Source organism: Diabrotica virgifera, chromosome 6 (assembly GCF_917563875.1).
Source record: "Diabrotica virgifera virgifera chromosome 6, PGI_DIABVI_V3a".
Lineage (NCBI taxonomy): Eukaryota > Metazoa > Arthropoda > Insecta > Coleoptera > Chrysomelidae > Diabrotica > Diabrotica virgifera.
In genome coordinates this window covers 66,994,152-67,018,600 of record NC_065448.1, presented here as the reverse complement: position 1 = coordinate 67,018,600, position 24,449 = coordinate 66,994,152, and the positions used below count along the sequence as shown (strand labels likewise).

The 24,449-nt window shown below is 33.8% G+C and overlaps 2 protein-coding genes across 2 annotated transcripts in view; one reads left to right on the top strand and one right to left on the bottom strand.

The window, feature by feature from the left end:
• Positions 1 to 4,110: 4,110 nt before the first annotated feature.
• Positions 4,111 to 9,616, top strand: LOC126886084 (uncharacterized). The gene is made up of 2 exons (XM_050652928.1): positions 4,111 to 5,941; positions 9,444 to 9,616. Exons 1-2 carry the CDS (start codon positions 4,111 to 4,113, stop codon positions 9,614 to 9,616), a joined length of 2,004 nt encoding a protein of 667 aa, XP_050508885.1.
• Positions 9,617 to 13,033: 3,417 nt separating this feature from the next.
• The window catches only part of LOC126887192 (uncharacterized), a 37,039-nt gene continuing 25,623 nt past the window's right edge, over positions 13,034 to 24,449 (bottom strand). Inside the window, exon 2 of the mRNA XM_050654581.1 lies at positions 13,034 to 14,088. Within this exon, the coding sequence (XP_050510538.1) occupies positions 13,076 to 14,088 (1,013 nt within the window). The 3' untranslated portion in view covers positions 13,034 to 13,075. The remainder of the gene's footprint in view (positions 14,089 to 24,449) is intronic.

Genomic DNA, 24,449 nt, shown 5'->3' with positions numbered 1-24,449 from the left:
TGACACTTTAGGTTCAAACCATTTTATCATCAACATGGAAATAAATTTCCAGAATAAAAACGAGGAGATTAATCCTGCCAGCAAGTGGAACGTAAAAAAGGCCAACTGGTATTTATATAGATCATGTGTAGAACAATTTTTTGATAAGCAATAATAAATGGAAAATATATCAGAAAAATACAATTTCTTAATAGATGGGATCAACCAGGCAGCAGAAATTTCAATTCCACGGTACAAACCTTTTAAAAACAAAATTCAAACCCCTCCCCCCTGGTGGAATAGAGATTGTGACAAAATCATCAGTGAGAGACAAGAATCACTTTCAAATTATAAACACAATTCGAATTTTGAGAATTATTTGAAATGTCAAGAGACCATAGCAAACGGTAAGAAAAAACTGAAAGCAATCGCAAAGCAAAGTTGGAAAAATTTTGTCTCCACCCTTAACAAAAATACTCCATCATCATTTTTATGGAATCAAGCCAGGAAAATAAACAGAAAACCAATATCGAATACAAAATGCTTTGACAGTACATTAGAGGAAGAATTTTTTGACCAGATAGCACCACCATTTGTTAAACCACGAGAAATTATAATACCTACTACAAAAAATAATGAAAAGAAATTTTTACTAGAACCATTTAAAATCGCTGAGTTAGAATATGCACTCAAAAACAGATGCAACACAAGCCCAGGATTAGACAATATTAAATATCCTATGATTCAATTTCTTCCTAAAATTGCTAAACTCTTTTTATTAGATATATTTAATGACATAATTATTAATAATTCAGTTATTTATGAATTTAAAGAAGTAATTATTATGCCTATTCTCAAACCAGGTAAAAATTCCAACTTAGCAGATTCGTACAGACCCATTTCCCTTGTCTTGTTTACTAAAAACATTAGAACGAATGATCAAACATAGACTAGAATGGCGGTTAGATAGGAATAACTTACTTCCAGAATTTCAATTTGGATACAAAAAAGGATGTGGTTCTGTAGACGCTATTGCTACATTAGTAACAGACATTCAGGATACATTTAGCAATAATACATATCTACCTACAATATTTTTAGATATAGAAGGTGCATATAATAGTGTGTGTCTTGACATCCTAATGGAAAGAATGATTAGAAACTTTCACATACCAGCTGCATTAGCGAAAACCATACTCAACTTTTACACTTGCAGAAAAATTTATCTGAGATCTAATAATAATAGACTGATAGGTCCTCGATATAATAACCTAGGACTTCCACAGGGATCAGTTTTAAGCCCTCTATTATTTAATCTGTATACAGCTGATTTACACAATATTTCAATGGCAAATAACAGCTTTAATATAATACAATATGCTGATGATTTTCTGATATACTCATCTTTATACAAATTTTAGGAAAAATTGACGACTTCTCTAATAGCTGGTTCAAAGAAAATGGATTTGAAATAGCACCGAGCAAATCCAGTATATGTATTTTCACGAGACATAATCTCCCAAAAATAGACAAAATAACAGTAAGCAGTCGTGAGAATAATTTCTGTGCCTCAATTAAATATTTAGGGATGATGCTTGACCGTAAATTAACTTGGAAGCTACACATCGAATTCATGTTAAACAGATGCAACAAGGGATTAAATTTCCTTAAAGCAATTTCTAAAACTTGGTGGGGAGCCGATGTAGAAACGGCATTGCTTTTTTATCAATCGTACATAAGATCAATCATCGATTATGGATGTGTTTTTTATGGTTCAGCAGCTAAGTATATCTTGGGAAAAATAGATGTGTTTCAAAATACAATATTGCGTATTTGCCTGGGTGCTATGAAGTTAACTCCAACCAATTCGTTATATGTTGAATCTCTTGAATTTCCATTGAGATATAGAAGACAATATCTTAGTCAAAAATTTCTGATTAATATTTGTCATAGAAACTCCTCTCTCTACTCCAATATTAGCAAACTTAATAATGCAGATTTAATAAATAAATACTGGATCCACAAGAACTCCCCTCCACTTTGTGAGGCTTTTAGGAATCTCTCAAATTGCGATTACACCAACTCACATACATATAACAGCTCAAACTTTGAAGATTTTGATGCTTTTTTGGAAACTATTACGGTAATTAAACCAAGGTACCATGTAAATACTGCAATCATCTTCAATATTTTAAGAAATTTATTAGAAAACTGGCCAGAATCAACAGTTATTTACACAGATGCATCAAAGTTTTCTTTTGGCACTGGATGCGTTTTTTATATCCCCTCAAAAAGTATAGAAAACATGTTTACACTGGATCATAATTTTTCAATTTTTACTGCTGAAGCCATAGCAATTTATGAGGCATTAATGCATTTTAAGAGTTCCAATGACAGCTCCGCAACAATTGCGTCTGATTCTTTGTCGGTTCTTTTAGCCATTGAGACTATGTTTTTACCCAGTAAAAACACAAATATTTACATTCTTCTAATTAAAAAAATTATTTTTGAATTACACCATGAGCAAAGAACAGTTAGATTTTTGTGGATTAAAGCTCACATAGGGCTCGAGTATAATGAGCATGTAGATATATTAGCTAGGAAAGCCATCGCTTCTGGTGTGAAAACAGATTATAAGCTCTGCATCCCAGATGTATTTATAAAAATCAAGAATGATCTAAACAAACAGTGGAAACAAGAATATTATGAATATAGTCAATACTCCAAGTCACAATATGCACTGATACAACCCACAATCCCGAGTGAATTTTGGTTTAAAAATTACTCTGTCCCACGTAGATACATTACATCTATTATCAGAATGAGATCTGAACACGCGTGTTATCCAGCCCATCTAGCAAAACTTAGAATTTTAAGTTCCAATTTATGTGAAGATTGTCAAAAAGGAGCAGATTTAAACCATATTTTCTTTGAATGTACAAAATATATACAACAAACTGATCACTTAATAAAAAATTTAATCAATCATAAAATCCTTCCTCCCTATAACATTTGCTACCTTTTGTCATTAAATAATAAAACCGTATATGATTATTTAACAGAATTTATTTTAAAACGTAATCTTAACTTGTGAGCACAGTTAAACTAATAACCTTTGTTTTACCCCATTTGTTAAAAACCTTCTTTCCGTGACCTAGTCTAGTTTGTGTATTAATTTAATGTCTTGATGGGTCCCTAGACGAGAAGCGAGTAACCATGTTATTCCTTACTGATAATCAAATAGGTATTGTGATAATTACTTTCTTTTCTTTTCTTTAGGAAGAACTTAAAAAAGTTGTGACTGGTGTTAAGTACATTGACTTTGAAATTTATTAGACTCTGCCAATTATTGTACAAGTGCGTATTACCGAAGATTGCCGAACGAAGTGACCCAAGTTCATTTGCCAGGGTTACTGGGTGACGAAAAAGTACATAACGACGAGAATACACACAAAAACCAACGCTTCGATGAACGAACATTTTTACTCCTTACATTCAAGTTATTGTAATTTGTTTTAGATCTGTTGTATTAAAATTTACGTGAAATTCTGAAAATTCTTCACCACATCCACAACTATTGGTCCTTCGAACTGCGAATCTACAGTGCCAGCAGAACTACAAAGAAAATAGCAGCTTTACATTCTACGAACCGACGTCGTACTTGACCCGCTGTATCAACCCCAGGAAGCTACATTTACAACACTGAATACTGAATCCTTTTTATAATTTCACATTTTTTCAGTCTCTATTTGATAAATATTTTAAGTACATGAGTTTCAATCTAAATTAATATATTTATTTCGAATAGTGACATATTTGACGTTTTACCTACTCTCGTATTCATTGTGAATGTGCTAGCTGATTTTTTATTTTATTCTGACAGATCGTAACTAAACGTTAATAATAATTCTTACGTACATAATAATTGACTTACAAAACATTTATTTCCGTTTTCTGCACTTGAATAAATCATTTCTTTTTATTTAATTACATTCATCGAAGATCAAATATTTATTTCTTTAAACATCAAACACATTTTGATTGTTTATATCTGTATAATAATATACGCCACATACATACATAATATTTAATTATTTTGCATCCTCATAAATTTTGGTCAAATTGTCAAAAATGTCAGACCAAAACAAAACAAAGAGAATGGCCACTAAAGGTGCTCTTACACGTTTAACAACATATTTTCGAAGTATAGAAAATAATGAAATTATCGACCTCGTAGATTTAGAAATGCGATTATCCAAAGCCGAAGAGCTTTTAGATGTTTTTAATGAGGTTCAGCTGCTTATTGAAACTGATGATCCTGACTGCGAGGAAAATTATGACACAATACATGCCATTGAAAGGCAGACTTTTGAGGACAGATATTTTAAAATAATATCTGACATCAAAAACCTTATTTTATCTAGACGACCTACTGAAACGTCTGATTCACGTATTGTCAATGGTTCAACAGCAGCTGGGCCTACAAATACAAGTAACATTAAGTTACCTCCATTGAATCTAGCTACATTTGATGGATCGTTTGATCAATTCCTCTTCTTTCGCGACAGTTTTAATTCTATTATTAATGATGATACTTCACTTTCCAATGTACAAAAGTTTCATTACTTACGTCTGTCATTACGTGGCATAGCTGCCGACACTATTAAATCTTTGCAAGTCTGCGATGCAAACTACGACATTGCTTGGAGTTTATTGATCGAAAGATTTGAAAATAAACAGTTACTTGTAAACAATCACATTAAAGCTCTCTTTAACCTACCACTAGTCACAAAAGAATCAAATCAAGGTCTCAGACAACTTCTAGATAATACACAAAAACATTTACGTGCTTTAGAAGTTTTAAAACGCCCCACTAAACACTGGGATGATTTGATTATTTATTTGTTAACAACAAAATTTGATAACTCAACAAGACGCTCTTGGGAGTCACAAAATTGTAAAGACAACCTACCAGTTTTAGATGATTTACTGAAATTTTTAAAAGAACGATGTCGTATCTTAGAGTCATTAGATAACTACAATGATAATAAACAGGATCAAAATTCACCACGATACAAAGGTAATAAGTCTGAAACAAGAGCCTTTGTTTCTAACACAGAGAATAGGTTTAAATGCAACTTTTGTAACAAGGAACATAGAATATATTATTGTCCTGACTTCTTAAAACTAAATCCTACTAATAGGTTAAACAATGCAAAACGTCTACGTTTATGCCTTAATTGTCTTGGCACATGCCATCGTACTAAGGATTGTCGTTCTACTGGTTGTAGAAAATGTGGAAAGATCCATCACACTCTGTTACACTTCGAGAATTCACAATCCTCAAATTCAGTTTCCACAGAAAACAATTCTTCTCAATCTTCATTACCTTCCAATGTTCCAAACACTGGGCTGCAGTCAAATGAATCTACTTCTACCTCTAACTTCTCTTCAACACATCATATAAGCTCAAGTGTTCACACTGCTATTAAACCGTATATTCTACTCTCAACTGCTGTTGTTAACGTTTTTGACAAGTTCGTCAACTCACATAAATGCAGAGTACTCTTGGACAACGGAAGTCAATCCAACTTTATATCTGAGAAATTTTGTGATATTTTACAACTTTCAAAGGAAAAAATCAACACTTCGATCTCGGGAATTAATCAATTAACTCACAATATTAACTTCCGGACATCACTAATATTTAAATCAGATATTAACAATTTCTCGAAAAAAATATCTTGTCTAATTTTGCCCAACATAACAAGTAATTTACCTTACATACAGATCAATCGTTCCCAGCTCAATATTCCAACAAAATTACTTCTAGCTGACCAGAATTTTGAAAAACCTGGTCCAGTAGACCTTCTTATTGGAGCTGACACATTTTGGGATATTTTAAGCGTGGGGCAAATCAAACTTGGTCCTGGGTTACCGATCATTCAAAAAACCACTCTTGGTTGGATAATTTCTGGCCCAATTCCAACAAATATTCAACACCACCCCCAACATAATTGTTACTTTTCTTCTACCAGTGAATTAGATTCACAGCTCACAAAGTTTTGGGAACTAGAGGAGTGTCCTAAAACTAAGTTTGTTTCCGAAGAAGACATCTATTTTAAAAATCATTTTAAGCAGCATATTTCTCGCCATTGTGATGGTCGTTTTATCACTACTCTTCCACTAAAGGAATCTCCATCAGTTTTAGGGGATTCTCTAACTACTGCCAAAAAACGTTTTTTAAACTTAGAGAGAAAACTTGAAAATAACATTCAATTGAAATTAGAATATCATGACTTCATACGTGAGTACATTAAACTTGGTCACATGTCCCTAATAAATGACACTAATGATAATTCTGGATTCTTCTTACCTCATCACTGCGTTTTAAAGGAAACTTCAACCACTACAAAGTTAAGAGTTGTATTTGATGGTAGTGCGAAAACTACCACAGGCTACTCATTAAATGACATCATGTATGTCGGCCCTCATTTACAAGATAATTTATTTTACATTTTACTTAGATTTCGTCAACATAAATTCGTAATGGGTGCAGATATAACTAAAGTGTATCGTCAGGTTTTCCTTACTCCTGAACAACGTTACCTTCAAAAGATCCTTTGGAGATTTAATAAAAATGATGAAATTTCTGCTTATACACTGAATACTGTTACCTACGGTACTGCATCAGCAGCGTTTCTTGTCATTAGGTCTCTTCATGAAATTGCTCATCGACATATTTCCGAATACCCAAAAATTTCCTCTATAATTTTGCACGATTTTTATGTAGATGATCTATTAACTGGTTGTGACACATCGGAAGAACTCCGAGAAATCAAGGAAACTATTTCATATTTATTATCTTCCTACGGTTTTCCTCTGAGAAAATGGACTACCAATGATTCGTCTCTACAAAATCATTCTGATCCTGATTTTTTGCATTTTGGTTCTGACGAACATAACAAAACACTAGGATTACTTTGGAATCCGTCTTGTGCTTCCCTACAATATTCTATAAATATCTCCACAATTAACTTAAAGATTAGCAAAAGACAGATTTTATCCTGTACAGCACAAATATTTGATCCTTTGGGGTTACTTTCACCCGTAACAGTTACATCGAAAATTATTCTTATAGAGCTCTGGAAACTCAAGATAAGTTGGGATGAATCTGTTCCTGAAAGTATTTACACACTTTGGTCGAAATACTACTTCGAACTTACAAAATTAAACACTTTAAAAATACCTAGACATGTACTTTCTTCTAACCCAGTTTCTGTTCAACTTCATGGGTTTTCTGACGCCTCGGAGGCGTCTTACGGTGCATGTATTTACATATGCTGCACAGATACATTTGGAAATTACACTTCAAATCTTTATTGTGCTAAAACTCGAGTTTCTCCTATGAAACTTGTAACCATTCCAAGACTCGAACTTTGTGGGGCATCACTACTTTCTGAACTTGTTGAAAAGGTCACTTCATCTGTAAATGTCTCCTTTAAAAACATTACGTATTGGACTGACTCTAAAATTGTTATTTCATGGATAAACACCTCTCCCCATTTACTTAAGATTTTTATAGCAAATCGAGTCTCACAAATACATAAACTGACCAACCCTGAATTTTGGAAATATATTAATACTTATGATAATCCAGCAGATCTACTGTCACGAGGTATAAGTCCTTCTTCGCTCAGTAATTCCCACATATGGTTTCATGGCCCTTCTTGGCTCACTTTGCCTCAAGAAGAATGGCCTCAATATACAAAACATCAAGAAGTTTGTATAACTTCTGAATTACCTGAACTGCGTAACAAAACTCTTGTGTTTCATCACATCAACAACGAATTTACCTTTTACTACAAATATTCTTCATTAAATAAACTAACACGCGTCTTTGCTTATGTCTTAAGATTTAAAGACAATCTGTCAATTCATAAACATTTACGAATAACAGGTCCCTTGACCACAATAGAACTCAATAATTCCCTTTTAACCTTAATTAGGTTCGTACAACGTCAGTCATTTCCATATGATTATGATGCACTTTCCAATTCCAACCAAATTGACAAAAGAAGTAAACTTCTTGGCCTAACTCCATTCTTTGATACAACAACAAAATTAATACGCGTTGGCGGTCGTTTACATCATTCGTCATTTGATTTTAACAAGAAACACCCCATAGTCCTACCTCAGAAAGATCACCTCACGATACTCATTGCTCGCCATGAGCATTTGAAACTTTTACATATTGGTCCTCAAGCACTTCTTGCTTCCTTAAGAGAAAATTACTGGCCAATATCAGGGCGCAATTTGGTTCGAAAAATTGTTCGTGATTGTGTCCGATGTTTTAGATTTAACAATAAACCCGAACAGTATCTTATGGGCAATCTTCCGGAGTCACGAGTTACCCCTTCACGTCCCTTCACGGTTTCTGGTGTCGATTATGCTGGTCCCGTTTTATTACGAGATAGAAAGGGTCGTAATTACAAAACTTCTAAAGCTTATATTGCTCTCTTTATTTGCTTCGCCAGTAAGGCTATACATTTAGAAGTTGTCAGTGATCTCACGACAGAATGCTTCTTAGCGGCATTACGCCGATTCACGGCCCGACGCGGTAAATGCTCCGAAATATTTTCAGATAACGGCAGCACTGTCGTGGGAGCAAATAATGAACTCAGACAATTTTTTAACACAAATGCTGATCACATTATTACAGACCTCTCAATCGACGGTATTCAATGGCATTTCATTACTCCACGTGCTCCCCACTTCGGTGGATTATGGGAGTCAAACATTAAATCAGTTAAGCACCACATGAAACGTGTAGTAGGTAATGCAATTTTAACATTTGAAGAATTTACCACGGTTTTATATCAAATAGAGGCTTGTCTCAATTCTAGACCACTCTATCCTCTTTCTAATGACCCAAATGACCCTAACCCTCTTACTCCTGCACACTTATTAATTGGATCTTCATTGACGAGTATACCACAACAAAACTTAATGGACATTAATGAAAATCGTCTTTCAAGATTCCAAAGGGTGCAACAGATATTACAGCACTTTTGGACAAGATGGTCCAAAGAATATGTATCCCATCTTCAGCAGCGGGTCAAGTGGAAGGAGAATTGCCAACAGCTGATCCAGCCTGGACGCATGGTTCTAGTAAAGGATGATGGACTTCCTGCCTTGAAGTGGCAGTTAGGCAGAATTTTAAAAACTTACACCGGAAGTGACAATATTGTGCGGTTGGTTGTGATAAAGACAAACTCTGGTGAGATTAAACGACCGGTTGTGAAATTATGTGTTCTGCCTAACCAAGATCAATAACTTTTGTTTGAAAACTATAATTAATATGATCTTTGACTTTTTCTTTAAGACTTTTTATTGAAACCCGGTCTTTGGGGTTTCAAGGTGGGGGAGTATATGTTAAGTACATTGACTTTGAAATTTATTAGACTCTGCCAATTATTGTACAAGTGCGTATTACCGAAGATTGCCGAACGAAGTGACCCAAGTTCATTTGCCAGGGTTACTGGGTGACGAAAAAGTACATAACGACGAGAATACACACAAAAACCAACGCTTCGATGAACGAACATTTTTACTCCTTACATTCAAGTTATTGTAATTTGTTTTAGATCTGTTGTATTAAAATTTACGTGAAATTCTGAAAATTCTTCACCACATCCACATCTAACTGGCTGAATGGCAAAAGCCCATGCCAAAAAAAAAATAAGGAGACGGAACAGATGTACTGACTAAGAAGGTAAGGGAGGCGTTTGCCTGGTCAATAATCTTTGGGAATTATACTGTATTAGTGGAGGAGAGCAAAAGAATATTGCAGAAGATAAAGTCTTGGAAAAGGGCAATTCCTGAATGGAGAGGTCTACGTTTATTATGTCGAAATCGGAGTATATGTTGAAAGGTGGGAAGGAATAGGAATAGTAGAAGACATCAAATTGCTTGAGAAAAAAAACTAGAACGAGTAAAATAGTTTACATATTTTGACACCTATATGAAAATAATTATAAAAATAAAAAAAATGTTTGTTACTCGAGACCTACCTCTAGAGCTGAGAGTAAGACCCTTAATATGCTACGTGTTCTCGACTTTTTTTGTATGGAATGGACAGCTGGATACTAAAAGTAGACAACATAAAAAAGTTGGAAGCATTTGAGATGTGGTGCTATAGAAGGATTTTGAAACTACCATGGATCCAATGAGTATCGAATGCAGAAGTGTTCTGCAGAATGCAGAAGAAGGCTACAAAAGGATGGCGAGGTGATAAAGAACATCAAAACAAGAAAACTGGAATATTTGGGCTACATTACTAGAGCTGCGAAATATGAGATATTACGGCTCATAATCCAGGGAAGAATTAAGGGGAAAAGATCCATAGGTAGAAGAAGAATTTCCTGGCTGAGAAATTTGAGAGAGTGGTATAGTTGCATCTCAGATCTTTTCAGAGCTCCCGCCAATAAGGTACGGATCGCTGTGATGATAGTCAGCCTCCGATAGAAGAAGGAACTACAAAAGAAAAATAATAAAAAAAATGGACACTAGATAGATACACTGCCCTTAACATATGGGCTCGTTAGTCTAACTGGAAGCGAATAAGTGGGATACACGGGGGTAAAAAAATCTGTGAAAAGCTAAAAGAAAAGATTAACAAGCCTACGTTGATGTAAAGTGGGGAAGTGTGGCCTACAAAGAGAGTTCAGAAAAAGAAAATAGAAGTAGCTGAAATAAAATTGCTATTAATAAAATGTTGGGAAATACTAGAAGGGATAAGATCAAGAATGACGTGAAGGTCTTCACGTATATTAGGGTGGTGCGAAAAAAGTCAAGCTGATAATCCCGTATCGCTATAGTGCGGAAAAGTTGCGGTTGGTAATTACAAGGAAAACAAAACAAAAATTATTAAAATCGGACTTTATCTTCCGATCCCGCAACGGGCCTAAAGATTATGAAAAAAATTAAATTTTACCTTTTCTTCGGAAATTTTTATTTATCCTCCATGTGCGTTAAATTTATCGCTATAGTAAAATATATTAACAGTTTATATGATTAAGTAATAAAAACAACAGTTTTACGCATCTAACGAATATCTACCGATCACGCAAAATCAATCAAAATCTATAAATATTTGAAATTTTCGATGATTTTGATAATTTAAAAAACGTTTAGTTATCTCATTTTTCTCCTACATTGAGAAGTTTTTCGCTTGTTTATATATTGTATGACAATACCTAAACAACCCAGAACTCACAACGAGGAGGTGGTTGCGCTTCTAGCTCCACACACACCCTTCTCTCCAACCAACCAATGAGTGTGATTTTTACATTATTTACATAGTAAATTTCTTTTTCATGCTTGTATCCAGCTTTTAGACGTCAACTTTGTATTGTGATTTGGTGGTAGAATCTGGCAGCATGGACCTTGATTTAAGTGTTGCCCTTATGAATCCATTTCTTGATTGGGGCCCACATACATTAAACCAATGGTGACTAACTTAATCGGACTCGAGATCTAATGTCTGTCTTTCTAATTCTCTGGGATCTACTGACTAAAAATTTTTGTAATATTTAGGACGATAATAGATAGGTAGGTAGATAATTTTTTTTGCCATCGATCGACCGACCCAGGGGTCGCGATCGACGGGTTGGCCTCCCCTGCATTAGACGATGCTTCCGTGACCAACATTAGGCACCTCTCATCAGCTTAAGTATGTCAGGGATAGTTTTGTTCATTCTAGTCTGGTATGTCGCCCGATGTAATGCAAGAACTTATATCTTCATTTGACACTTCGAAGAAGTGGTGGAGAAAATAGTTTTGCAACAGTCTGCAATAGTTTTGCAACATTATATTTCAATCTATTATTTCAGTTTAGTCCCGTGCTTCAAAATTTCAACTAGTAGGGAGAAAAGAAACACATTAGAGAGCTAGGGCTAAGAAGAGTGTTAAAATCCGGATAGACTAAAGCCAAGGGCAAAAGTATTAGAAATTTTATCCCTCCTACTTTAAATTTTGAAGCACAGCACTACACTGAAATATTAGATTGGAATGTTGCAAAACTATCTTCTCCACCAGTCCTTCAAAGCGTCTCAAATGAAGATATAAGTTCCTACATTATATTACGCAACACGCCAGACTGGAATGTACAAAACCGTCCCTGTCATACGCACGCTGTCTAGCGGTACGTAGAGTTGGTCACGGAAGTATCGTCTAATGTATGTGGGATCCAATCAAGAGATGGATTCATCAAGGCAACACTTAAATCAAGGTCCATGCTGCCAGATTTTACCACCAAATCAAATTTCAAAGTTGACGTTTAAAAGCTGGATACAAACAAATTAAAAAGAAATGTACTATGTAAATAATATAAAAACCACACACTCATTGGTTGTAAGGAGAGAAGGGTGTGGGTGGAGTAAAAAGTGCAACCACCTTCTTATTGTGAGTTCTAGGTCGTTTAAATATTATTATACAATATATAAACAAGCGAAGAGCTTCACAATGTAACAGAAAAATGAGATAACTTAATGTTTTTTAATTTATCACAATCATCAACAATTTCAAATTTTTATAGATTTTGATTGACCTTGCGGGAGTGGAAGATATTCGTTAAGTGCGTAAAACTATTGTTTTTATTACTCAACCATGTAAACTGTAAATAAATTTTACTATAGCGATAAATAAAATGTACATGGAAAATAAATAAAAATTTCCGAAAAAAAGGTAAAATTTCATTTTTTCATAATCTTTAGGACCGTTGCGGGTTCGGAAGATAAATTCCGATTTGAATAATTTTTGTTTTGTTTTTCTTTTAATTACCAATCGCAACTTTTCCGCACTATAGCGATACTGGATTATCAACTTGACTTTTTTCGCACCACCCTAACCTATATATTATATCAACCCTTCCAAAAGTGTACCAGTTACCAGTTAATATTATATCATGGTAACATATTGTTTAAACGCTAACATTTTCGTAGTTGATAAGGTTACTTAAATGAAAAAAAAAAAGAGTAAATCGCAGATGGTATTTGATATTGTATTTTTTTACAAAGTATTATCACTCTACATTTTATATAAAACTACTTATTCGTCTAGTATCATCTACACTACCAAAATTATCTGCATGAATGTACGTATTTTCTTCAACCTCTTGATTTTCTGTTAACGTTCTGTCGTCGTTGAAATCTTCCAAAACCTTAAAATGGCGATTTACAACATTTCTTACATCAATGTTATTCTTATAGAAAACCCACATTATTAAAACAAAATGTGCGTGTGCTAGAAGTTGAGGAATAAACAACGTAAACAACAAAATGCAATAACAAACGAAATTTAGCTCTACTACATAAATAAGGAATATATTATATAAAATTAAAATGAAATATGACACAAAAACGATATTTGCTACATTAAGAATGTAGGACGTATGAACGTAAGCTCTTGTTAAGTCCACACGACGAACTAATACATTTAAAATTAACATACTAAACAAAGTTGCGAAATATGCAATGAAGATTACTATATCATCATGTCTTACAATACTAGGCAAAAAGTAGGTAAATATACCTAAAACTAGAACTATACAATTTAAAACAAATAAAACAACGTTTCTTACAAAATCTGGAATATTAAGTAAATGTGGTCGGTAAGATTCCACAAACCATTCCAGTGCTAATAAAAAAGACAAAATAAAATAAAATGCTAGGCTGTACTTATAAAAATGAACTGTTAAAAAAATTACATAGCTAAACTTGTAGTATTGATTTACAGATAAAGTATAAATAAACAAAAAATCAATGATGGACTTTATCTGTGCAAATGTATCCAAAATAACAAAATTTAAAATATAAACGTTGTATTTTTTTCGAATTTTACTAAAGGAACAAAATAGATACAGTAGAATACAGTCAAGAACAAGTATGAATAAACTTAAAATTATATCTTTAAAAATGTTAACCACCTTGCTGAAGGGTCCGTAAAAGGTATAGACGTCTTCATAGCTGTCACTGTCATCACCAAAATTGTCATTGTTGTCCTCTAAAGTTGTATAATTGATTAAATCTGCCAAAAAGGAACCATTACCTAAAAATAGTATTTCGTTCAATAAAACATTATAAATGAATTGTGTCCAATTTTGTTGTATAAAAATACGTGTATAAAACATGTGTATAAAAAATTTGTATAGCGTGCATAACGTGTGTACTCTTGATGTGCCTTTCACATTTCATATCGTCAGGAAATCAATAGACAGAAAATGATACCATTCGTAATTCAATAATATCGATCGTGTAAATGCCAAAGAGCGTAACCCCTTAAAAATTAGAAATTGAGATTTTTGGTTTTTCTGAAAGACCGACCAGAAATACACCTCCCGGACAAAGGTCGTACCCCACCTATTACTATAAACCTATAAAATATCAGAATCATTATGTACATTTGGTGGTTTCACAATTTCATCCCAACATTTGGCGTAACCCTCACGGCGTAACCCAGAACAGCTAATATCACGTACCGGATAATTGGCGTAAGTCTAACTTATCCTTGGCATCACCTGATCAAAATTTTTCCACGGTTACAGCAAAAGCATCATTAGATCCGGAAAGTGAAGAAGAAATAAGAATTTGTGTGAAAGGGCACAAGACAAGGCGATCAACCATTACTTCACCTTCACTGGCACCGCTATACAACGAAGAATTTAAATTGGCATCTAAAAAAAAACTGGGAACCGGAAGGCGAAGAACGCTGTAAATAACCGGGATAATAATGATAATCTAAAAATACGCGAATCTAATTAATTTAATTAAAAATAATGTTATTCCAAATCGGCACCAAGAAGAATATATCAAAATTAGATCAGAATATTTCGGAGCCCGATGAACTTGCTGAAACTGATGAGGAAGACTAATTTTTTTATACAGAGTGGGACAAAGAAAACCGTCCACCTTGATATTTGACAGTATTTATTAGATTTTAAGAAAATTTCGAAACAGGTCGATTTTTGATATAAGGGGGACTCATTTTCGCGGTACATACATTTGTCATTTGTCAACCCCCTCCCTTCCACTTCCCCCACACCTTATTTTTAAATAGGGAATAGGGGTCGTGTGTTAGCTCATTTAAAAGGTTATTCAATTATTTATTCAGTAATATAACCAATAAGATAACTATTTATACAGGTTGTCCAAGAAAAAAATTTTAATTAAATTAAATGACACAAAAAGAAGAATGTATGTAATAAATTTAATTCAGAATACATTCTACTGCTGTCACAAAACAGAAAAAAATGTTTTTTGATAAATAAACATTGCTTTTCGCTTAATTTCAATGTTCAAGCAGCTAACCATCTGCCTCTTGGTAGGTTGAATATTAAATTTAAGCAAAAAACAATATTTAATTGTCAAATAAACATTTTTCTCTGTTTTCTATCATTAGTAGAATGTATTATGAGTTAAATAAATTGCATACATTCTTCTGTTTTTCTCAATTAAGTTAATTCAAAATAATTTTTCTTGAACACCCTGTATAAATAATTATGTCAATGTTAATGTTACTGAATAGAGAATTGAATAACTTTTCAAATGAAGTAACACGAAAACCCTATTCCCTATTTAAAAATAAGGGGTGGGGGAAATGGAAGGAAGGGGGTTTACAAATGACAGATGTATGTATCGTAAAAATGTGTCTCCCTTAGAAAAAAAATCGATCTGTTTCTTAATTTTCTTAAAATCTAATAAATACTGCCATATATCGAGGTGGACTGTTCTGTTTGGCCCACTCTGTATTTTGTTTAATATCTAATGATTAATTGGTTAATATTAATACATATATATATAGTCTCTTCGCTAAACTCAGACGCAACTTTCTAGATATTTTAGTCGGTAATTTTCCCAATGTTAGTAAAATTGGCAAAAAATAATTGCTAAATAGTTAATAATCACTAAATAGTTAGTAATTTTGACAATTTTTTCAAAATTGTCAAAAAACAAAAAAATTATCGACTAAAATATCTAGCCAGTTGCGTCTGAGTTTAGCGAACCGACTCTAATATAGCATTATTTAGGATTACTATTATTTATTATTGTATACTGCTGTCCGTTAGCTAAAACATCGCTAAGCCACCATAAGCCGATTTTGAGTTATAGGTGCCACACTATATAAAAAAAATTCTCTATCGATCTGTCCTGGATTCGTATTTCTAAGTTTTGTAGTTTCAAAGATAGCATAAACAAAAACATCGTTATCTGCAACACAATTTTAACTTTACAAAGCTTAAACTACGTTTATCCACATTACTCAAATAAAATATCAGGAACCGCCTGCAATGATAGTATTTTGTTTAAATGTTCATTTAAGCTACCTAGCTAAAACCACGTTGCCCAAAGTTATACAGCTATAAGACCGTTAACATACTTTAACTTTTTTTTAGTCAAGGTTTATTTCACTACATCGCGAAACAATACTTTACTAAAAACCCGTTATACACAATTACTACACTAAAATATCGATAAAATTTCTTAACGATATTAAAGGTAAGGAACATTTAAAATATTGTTGTACGATGTAAAACTTAAACATCACTAATCTTTCTTAGCGTGTTTTGCGACAAATAATCTCCAAGAAGTTCCATAACTAAAACACCTTTAAGTAGCAATACTACGCTAAAACATCACTAGGCGACCTCCCACTCACCGTATCACCTGTCCTACACTGCGGTCATATGTCATATCGTATATCGTCGGTATTGTTCTATTAATTGTCGATCGGAGAAAGTACGTCACGCGCTTTTGGTGAACAGGATATTTCACGCCAAATCATCAATATGGCTAAGAAAATTCCTTGGTAAGTTCCTCCTTGTTATTATTACTAAAATTTTAAACAAATGCGCTTTAAAAGTTAATGGAATTAATTACGACTTGTACTGTAGATACATGTACAAGATGAAAGATTGTATATTTTGTATGTTTCCATGATAGTGTGTTTGTGTGTATGACAGTTTATATTGTTTAAGAAATATTTACTTGTTTTCTAATCCTATTCCAATAATACCTGTTATTATTCCTAGTAAATGTAATTTTTCGTTTTTTGCAGTTCTAAAATTTCCCGACGATCTCAACTCATATTAGATAATATGGTAACGTCAAAAATACCAAGTTCGGATTATTTTAAGATGCGAACAGGAAACAGAATTTGTAAACAATTTGTGTGCTTGACCATATTCCATGACGTCGGCAGTTTTCAACAAATTTAGTGAGACTCAAAATAGTTTAACATCTTACCAATCCCTAAATTTGATAAATGAAATTACTATGCTAAACAAAGCCTTTCCCAGCATATCATTAGAAAAAACTGATATGTTTTATAATGAAGAAATGCCAGCAGATGATTTTCCATCTGATAATGTACCTGATTCTATCCAACATAATTCTTTTCATCCTGATAATAATACAAAACCATCATTATGTCCTAATATATTAGATTTTAATTCAGAGGACTCACTTCTCGACGAAGATTATATTCCAGATTCAAGCGAAGATTCAGACGATTTAAATTTGCCAGAAAACGTTCCTTCGCACCGAAAATTGCCAAAGTAACGTCAATTACGAACTTTTCCTACAAATTTAACCGAGCCTTCTACTTATACAGCTACACTCACCAAATATTCACCATCTCATACATTCCGTAATTCACTGTCGTCAAATAAGATGCATTGAAAATGGGAAAAAAAGAGCCAAGAAAACACACTGTAGATTTGACTAATAAAAACAAAAATACTAACACTATGCAAACGAAAAGCACTGGTACTGGGAAAAGTGAACTTGATGTCCAACCACAGAAACGAAAGAAGTATGACACTGGCCTAGGTGAACGGATTAAAGAGAAGAGAGCTAAAAAGCAATTAGAATACTGAGCAATTTACTGGGCAAGATAGAGCACAGTTAAACTCTGATTTTTTGAGTTTGTCTTTTGAACAGCGAAGAGTTTTTGTTATGTCTCAAGTGGCTGTAGCAGTTCCGAAAAGAAAATACACAAGTGAACCTAAAAGAAACCGAAAAGATGTTTTGCGTTTGAGAAGAAAAGAAGTGGATCTGTTATTGACGTGGGTAAAATATTTTTTGGCTACCTTGGGTTATAAAAAAAATAACGACGCGATATTGAGGTCACTTGATGCTACAAATCCCATTCATTCAGACATGCGTGGAAAACACCAGAAAACGTATCGTATAGATCGCCAGTTAATTAATAACCACATACAATCATTCAATCTTGCAGAGCGCACTACAGACGCGAGCACGCGTCATTGAGACGATATTTACCGAGCGATATCAGTATAACTTCTATGTACAAAGATTTCTGTTCAAAATATCCAGAATAGGGTGGGCCGAAAAAATATTTTTTTATCCGATCGAAACGGGGTAGGTTTTAAAAGTTGCATTTGGGGTCCTAAAAGAAAACTGCAAAATAATTTTGCTGAAAAAAAATATCTTCAGTCTGCGCATTTGACTTAAAATTTCAGTTTTTTTGGTAAAAAGTAACTTTTTGGAAATAATTTTGTACACATTAAGAAATGAGATAGAATGACCGGGTAGCGTTATATATGTTTGTTAACACTAATAGAATAACCCCAAACAGTTTCATTTGTCTTATGCAACATCTTCAGTGTGCGCAAGAACCACTAATTTACGTGATTTTAAGGTTAAATACAATATTTTTTACCACTTACCTTTTCTAATATTTGAAGTCTAGTTGTTTTGAAAAGTCTACAGTCAGCTTTTTTCTGTACATTTATCGACGAAAATATATCATCATTTATGCAACTCTTCGCTAGTTCATAATGACCTACCCAGGACTCACCACGAGGAGGTGGTTGCATGTCTAGTCCCACCTGTGCCCTCCCTTCCACTACCCAACCATGAGAGCACGTTGTTCTTTTTGCTTAGGCTTTGATCTCTTTCTTAGAGTCAAACTTAGGCCGTATTGCTCTGTCAAATAGTCTAGTTCTGATTATTTCATCCCTTTTCTTTCCATCGCACACTTGTAGTGCTAATCGTGTGACTTCTTTTACTGCTCTTTCGACAGCTTGAGTATGTGTCGGTAATTTTCCCAGCACACCAGAATAGCTTGTCAGATATTCTGCAAGAATATCTGACAAGCCGTCAACCAATATTCTGTTGAGGTCCTCTTCTGATAGATGCATGGTAACAGGGGGCTCAGTTACATCCATAAACTGCCATGCAATTAAATCTACGTATTCTTTGGCAGAAAAATTTATTTTAGGAATTTCAAAAAGTCGAACTCGTTCTCTGTCGTTTTTTCTTCTCGTTTTTAATATTCGTCTTATCGCAAGCTGACGAATGTGTTCCCTGTCATCGGAGAACATTGCCACAAGCATATTTTCGTGGTGTGCGAAGTATGCATTATTTTGAATGCACTTATGAATCACTTTCTTTTGTTCGTGTGACATATGATGAAAAGTCCAGCATTTTCCAAAGGTTGCTTGAACCATCCTTCAGTTTGTGATTGCATTTGATAGTGAACCAGCTTGGAGCATAAACTAAGGCAACAAATTTGGCTAAATCTTTCAACTGATGTGATGGTGAACTAGATGCAATGTACAATCGGAGTACACGATTGGCAGTTGTCACCCAGCGTGCATGATTCAACTTTCCAGGACTTCTATCCCCAAATCCTGGTGCTGATTCGCCTTTAGTAACTATTCTGCATATGTCGTATAAATATTTCTGACCCATACTCAAATCTACTTTGTTTAACTCTGGAAGCTGTCGAAAGAGCAGTAAAAGAAGTCACACGATCAGCACTACAAGCGTGCGATGAAAAGAAAAGGGATCAAATAATCAGAACTAGACTATTTGACAGAGCAATACGGCCTAAGTTTGACTCCAAGAAAGAGTTCAAAGCCTAAGCAAAAAGACCAACGTGCTCTCATGGTTGGGTGAAAGGGAGGGCACGGGTGGGACTCGATATGCAACCACATCCTTGTGGTGAGTCCTGGGTAGTTCATTATGAACTAGCGAAGAGTTGCATAAATGATGTTATATTTTCCTCGATAAATGTACAGAAAAAATCTGACTGTAGACTTTTCAAAACAACTAGACTTCAAGTATTAGAAAAGGTAAGTGGTATAAAAATATTGTATTTAACCTTAAAATCACGTAAATTGGTGGTTCTTGCGCACACTGAAGATGTTGCATAAGACAAATGAAACTGTTTGGGGTTATTCTATTAGTGTTAACAAACATATATAACGCTACCCGGTCATTCTATCTCATTTCTTAATGTGTACAAAATTATTTCCAAAAAGTTACTTTATACCAAAAAAACTGAAATTTTTAGTCAAATGCGCAGACTGAAGATATTTGTTTTCAACAAAAATATTTTACAGTTTTCTTTTAGGACCCAAAATGCAACTTTTAAAACCTACCCCGTTTCGATCGGATAAAAAAAATATTTTTTCGGCCCACCCTAATCCAGAAGAAAATAAAATATGTCCTATGAGGTTTATCGCAAACAACTCAAAACTTTGAATATTTCATTCACTCGACTTGGTAATGAGGAGTGCGAAATGTGTGAGTCTTTTAATTTACATAAACAGCAAACATCACATGATTGTAATACTGTAGTAGATTGCAATATTTGTGTCGAATTTCGAAAACATCGCCTTAAGTATACACAAGCCAGGAAGTTGTATACTAAGCATAAAAATCTGGCTCAAAGTGACAATGTAATTTATATATCTTCAGATTTAGAAAATATCATAATGCTACCAAGATTAGAAACCTTTAAAAGTATAATATTTTGCCCACGTTTAATTGCTTACAATCAAACTTTTGCTCCATGCTCCCCTGGGAACAATAACATCTAATCAAAAACCGTTAACCGTTTTGTGGCATGATGGCATAGCTGGACGAAAACAAGAAGATATAATAAGCGCCTTTTATGTATGTTTAATGCAAAATCGCCATATCCAGAACATTTAATATATGGTTAGATAATTGTACAGCGCAAAATAAGAATTGGCTACTTTTATATAAATTAGTTCATATGGTAAACAGTGACTTAATATCTACAGAAGAAATTTCCTTATTTTATTTTTAACCTGATCATACGTTTATGAGCGCTGATCAAGTTCACCATCAGGTAGAACTTGCAATTAGGAAGAAGGGTAATCTGTATGACTTTACCGATTTCGAAGACGCAGTTGCTTCGATAAATAACTCCAAAGTGATAGTCAAATCTATGTCACCACAAAATTTTGTTAATGTTCCAAATTTGATTAGTGAGAAGCGTATACAAAAAAGTAACCCAAGAGGTTACTTATAAAATATGAAACATGTTTGTTTTAAACGAAATTCATTTGGGTTACTATACAAAAATAATTTTAATGAAGATTTTATATATCTGCAAGTTATGACTGACAGATATTTAAAAAAATCCAAGTTGTATGATTCTCACATTTCGCACTTCTCCAAAAGGCGTTGAACTTAACCGAAAAACTACGTTAATTGACAAATTAACGCCTATAGTACCGCCACATAAATTGACATTTTGGAAAACATTACCAACAAAAACTGATGACGAGGAGGGGAATGAAACTAGATTTATATTAACGTTGATAACTTTTAAATATTGTTAATGATAATATTAAAAGAGAAACAATTTCTATGATTAGGAGACGGGTGAAGAGGACGGATAACAATGTTTTAAAATACGACAACATTTAAAAATAAATCTAGTTCCTGATTCATGAAACAAGTATTAGTACTATTATTAGTGCTTTCGGATTCACGCGGAATATATCTCATCAAAATCTTATCCATCATATCCACTCAATCTATCCTGCGCCCCCGTCCCTTATGTGTTTGTTATTTTTCTTAGACCAGTCTACGAAATTAAGTACATAAATAATTACATCCTTTTCCTCTAAAAATTTGATATTCACTTCATAAGTTTTGTTTTTTGTTCGATTTTTTATTTGGCCTGTGAGTGCTACTTTGTTTTTATACCTTTTTCATTTCTTTAATAATAATAAATGTTTCTTGTCCAAAGTTTGCCGTTTTATTTGGTTGGTTAATGACATTTTACTGTATTGCTTCAAATCTAAGGCATTATTACTTAACTAAAACATCGCTATTAAGGAAAGGTTATCAAATAAGCGATGTTTTAGTTAAGCATATAATATAAAAAATGGCTACTGGAGTAAACTATTTTAGCCAATAAACAATTAAACACCTTTAGTGATGTTTTAGACAAGGTTTCGTTTTAAAAATTAAATCAAAACCTTAATTATAACGTAATTAAACACCGTAGCGATATTATGGTGTCGGAATTATTGATAATTTAGTTATGTAAAAATTTTTTTTTTTTTTTTTATTTACACACATAAACCCGCATCAACCACTAAGGGTTATTAGCGGGGGGACATACACAAACAGTAAGATACATATTATTATATAAACATGCTTTACAATCTGGTGTATTGTTTAGTCATTTTGAGATAATTTAATAAGGAGTTTAGGTTTGAAGTCAGTACACTTTTAATATTGTCACTAAGAGCACACGCGATCCTTTCTTTCTGGTACACTGGACACTCGATAATTATATGTTTCACTGTCAGTTGCGTGTTGCAATTGGTACACATCGGAGCGGCCTCCTTGTTGAAGATATGCTTGTGTGTTAGTAACGTATGTCCTATTCGGAGTCGGTTGATGATGACTTGGTCTTTTCTATTTCTTGGTAACATGAGTTTAGTTCCTACTTGACTTAGGCATTCTTTTAGTTTGTTGTTAGTCTGATTCCAAGTAGTTTGCCACGTTCTGTGGACATGACCTTTGATATTTACTTTGTGATCAGTCCAAGGTATTTGATCTGTGATAGAAATACTTTGGTCGGTAGTTGCATTGCTTGCTAGAGAGTCCACTTCCTCGTTGCCAATTATTCCCATATGGGAAGGTACCCAGATGAAGAGAATATCTTTCTGTTGATTCTGTAGATAAGATAATTCTTCTTTGATTTTGAGAAGAATAGCGTGAGTTGTATATAGCTGTTTTATCCCAAGTAATGCGCTCATTGAATCGGTGATAATCACAAATTTGCTTTCATGGATAGAACCACATTTTTTCATTGCCTGGTGAATTGCTGTAAGTTCTCCGGTATATATACAACAATTTGTTGGGATTCGTACGGTAGACTTGATGTTTCCGCAGATATAAGCTGCAGCATGTCCTTCATCACATTTGGAAGCATCAGTGAAGATTCGATGAGTTGTTGGGTATTTGGAAATTAAATTTTTAAAAGCTTGCTGGATAAGGAAAGGATGTGTGGAATGTTTAGGGAGATCTTTTAGAGACATATCTATTTTTGGAGGATTGATCATCCAGGGAGGAAAATTTACATGAATGGGTATAGTGAGACTGAACTGTTCTAAATTAAAACCAATACGTTTTGTTCGCTCAGGAAATGGTAGCATATTTCTTGCAATGTTTTCGTAATGATCAGAAGATATATTTGTTCTGTAGAATATTGTTGAGTAGGTTACGTTGCTTTTGTTTGCTGAAATTCTGGCAACGTAATTCAGTGATAGAAGTTGCCTTCGTTGGCTTAAAGGGAGTTCATTAGCCAGAACTTGTAAACTACTTACTGGACTAGTTCGTGTGGCACCTAAAACCAATCTCAAGCACGTATTTTGAATGTAGTCAAGTTTTTTTAAAGATGTTTTGTTAGCAGTATCGTAGCATAAACAGCCGTAATCTAATTTACTTCTTATTAATGATCTATATAGATTAAGTAAAGTTGTTGTATCAGCCCCCCAAGAGGTATTTGACAGCATTTTTAGTAGGTTAATTCTGGATTGGCAAGAACGTTGCAGATTCGTTACGTGGTTTTTCCATTTTAAGTCACGTTCAAAAGAAAGTCCTAAGAAATTTATTTCTTCTGACTGCTTCAGCATAACTCCGTTAAGTGTTAATTGAATATTAGGATAGTCTTTCCTTTTGCTAAAAATTAAATAACGTGTCTTTTCGCCAGAAAATATAAAACCCGTGTTTTGCGACCAGTTTTCAATTGTATGTAAGGCCGTTTGCAATATATGTGATCCCAGAGTTACATTATTTGTTTTTAGATAAATGACTAAGTCGTCTGCATATAGGCTAGTAAATACAGGCAGCTTTATTTGATGTATAATACTATTTATTGCAATCAGAAAGAGTGTAGGACTTAGAGTAGATCCTTGTGGAGTGCCATTTTGCAGTACTCGTCTGGAAGATGTGAATCCATTGGCTCTAACTCGAAAAGTTCGTGTTTCTAGAAAATTTTTAATAAACGACAACATATGCCCTTGGACATTCCATTCTTGAAGTGTTTTTAGTATAAGATGTCTCCATGTTGTGTCAAAAGCTTTTCTTATGTCAAAAAATACGGCAATAAGT

Excerpts from the sequence above, each read along its gene's own strand:
- LOC126886084 (XM_050652928.1), top strand. The coding sequence starts at position 4,111 with ATGTCAGACCAAAACAAAACAAAGAGAATGGCCACTAAAGGTGCTCTT. Across the intron at positions 5,942-9,443 it reads CATTCAAAAAACCACTCTTG|ACTCTGCCAATTATTGTACA; the intron begins GTTGGATAATTT and ends GAAATTTATTAG.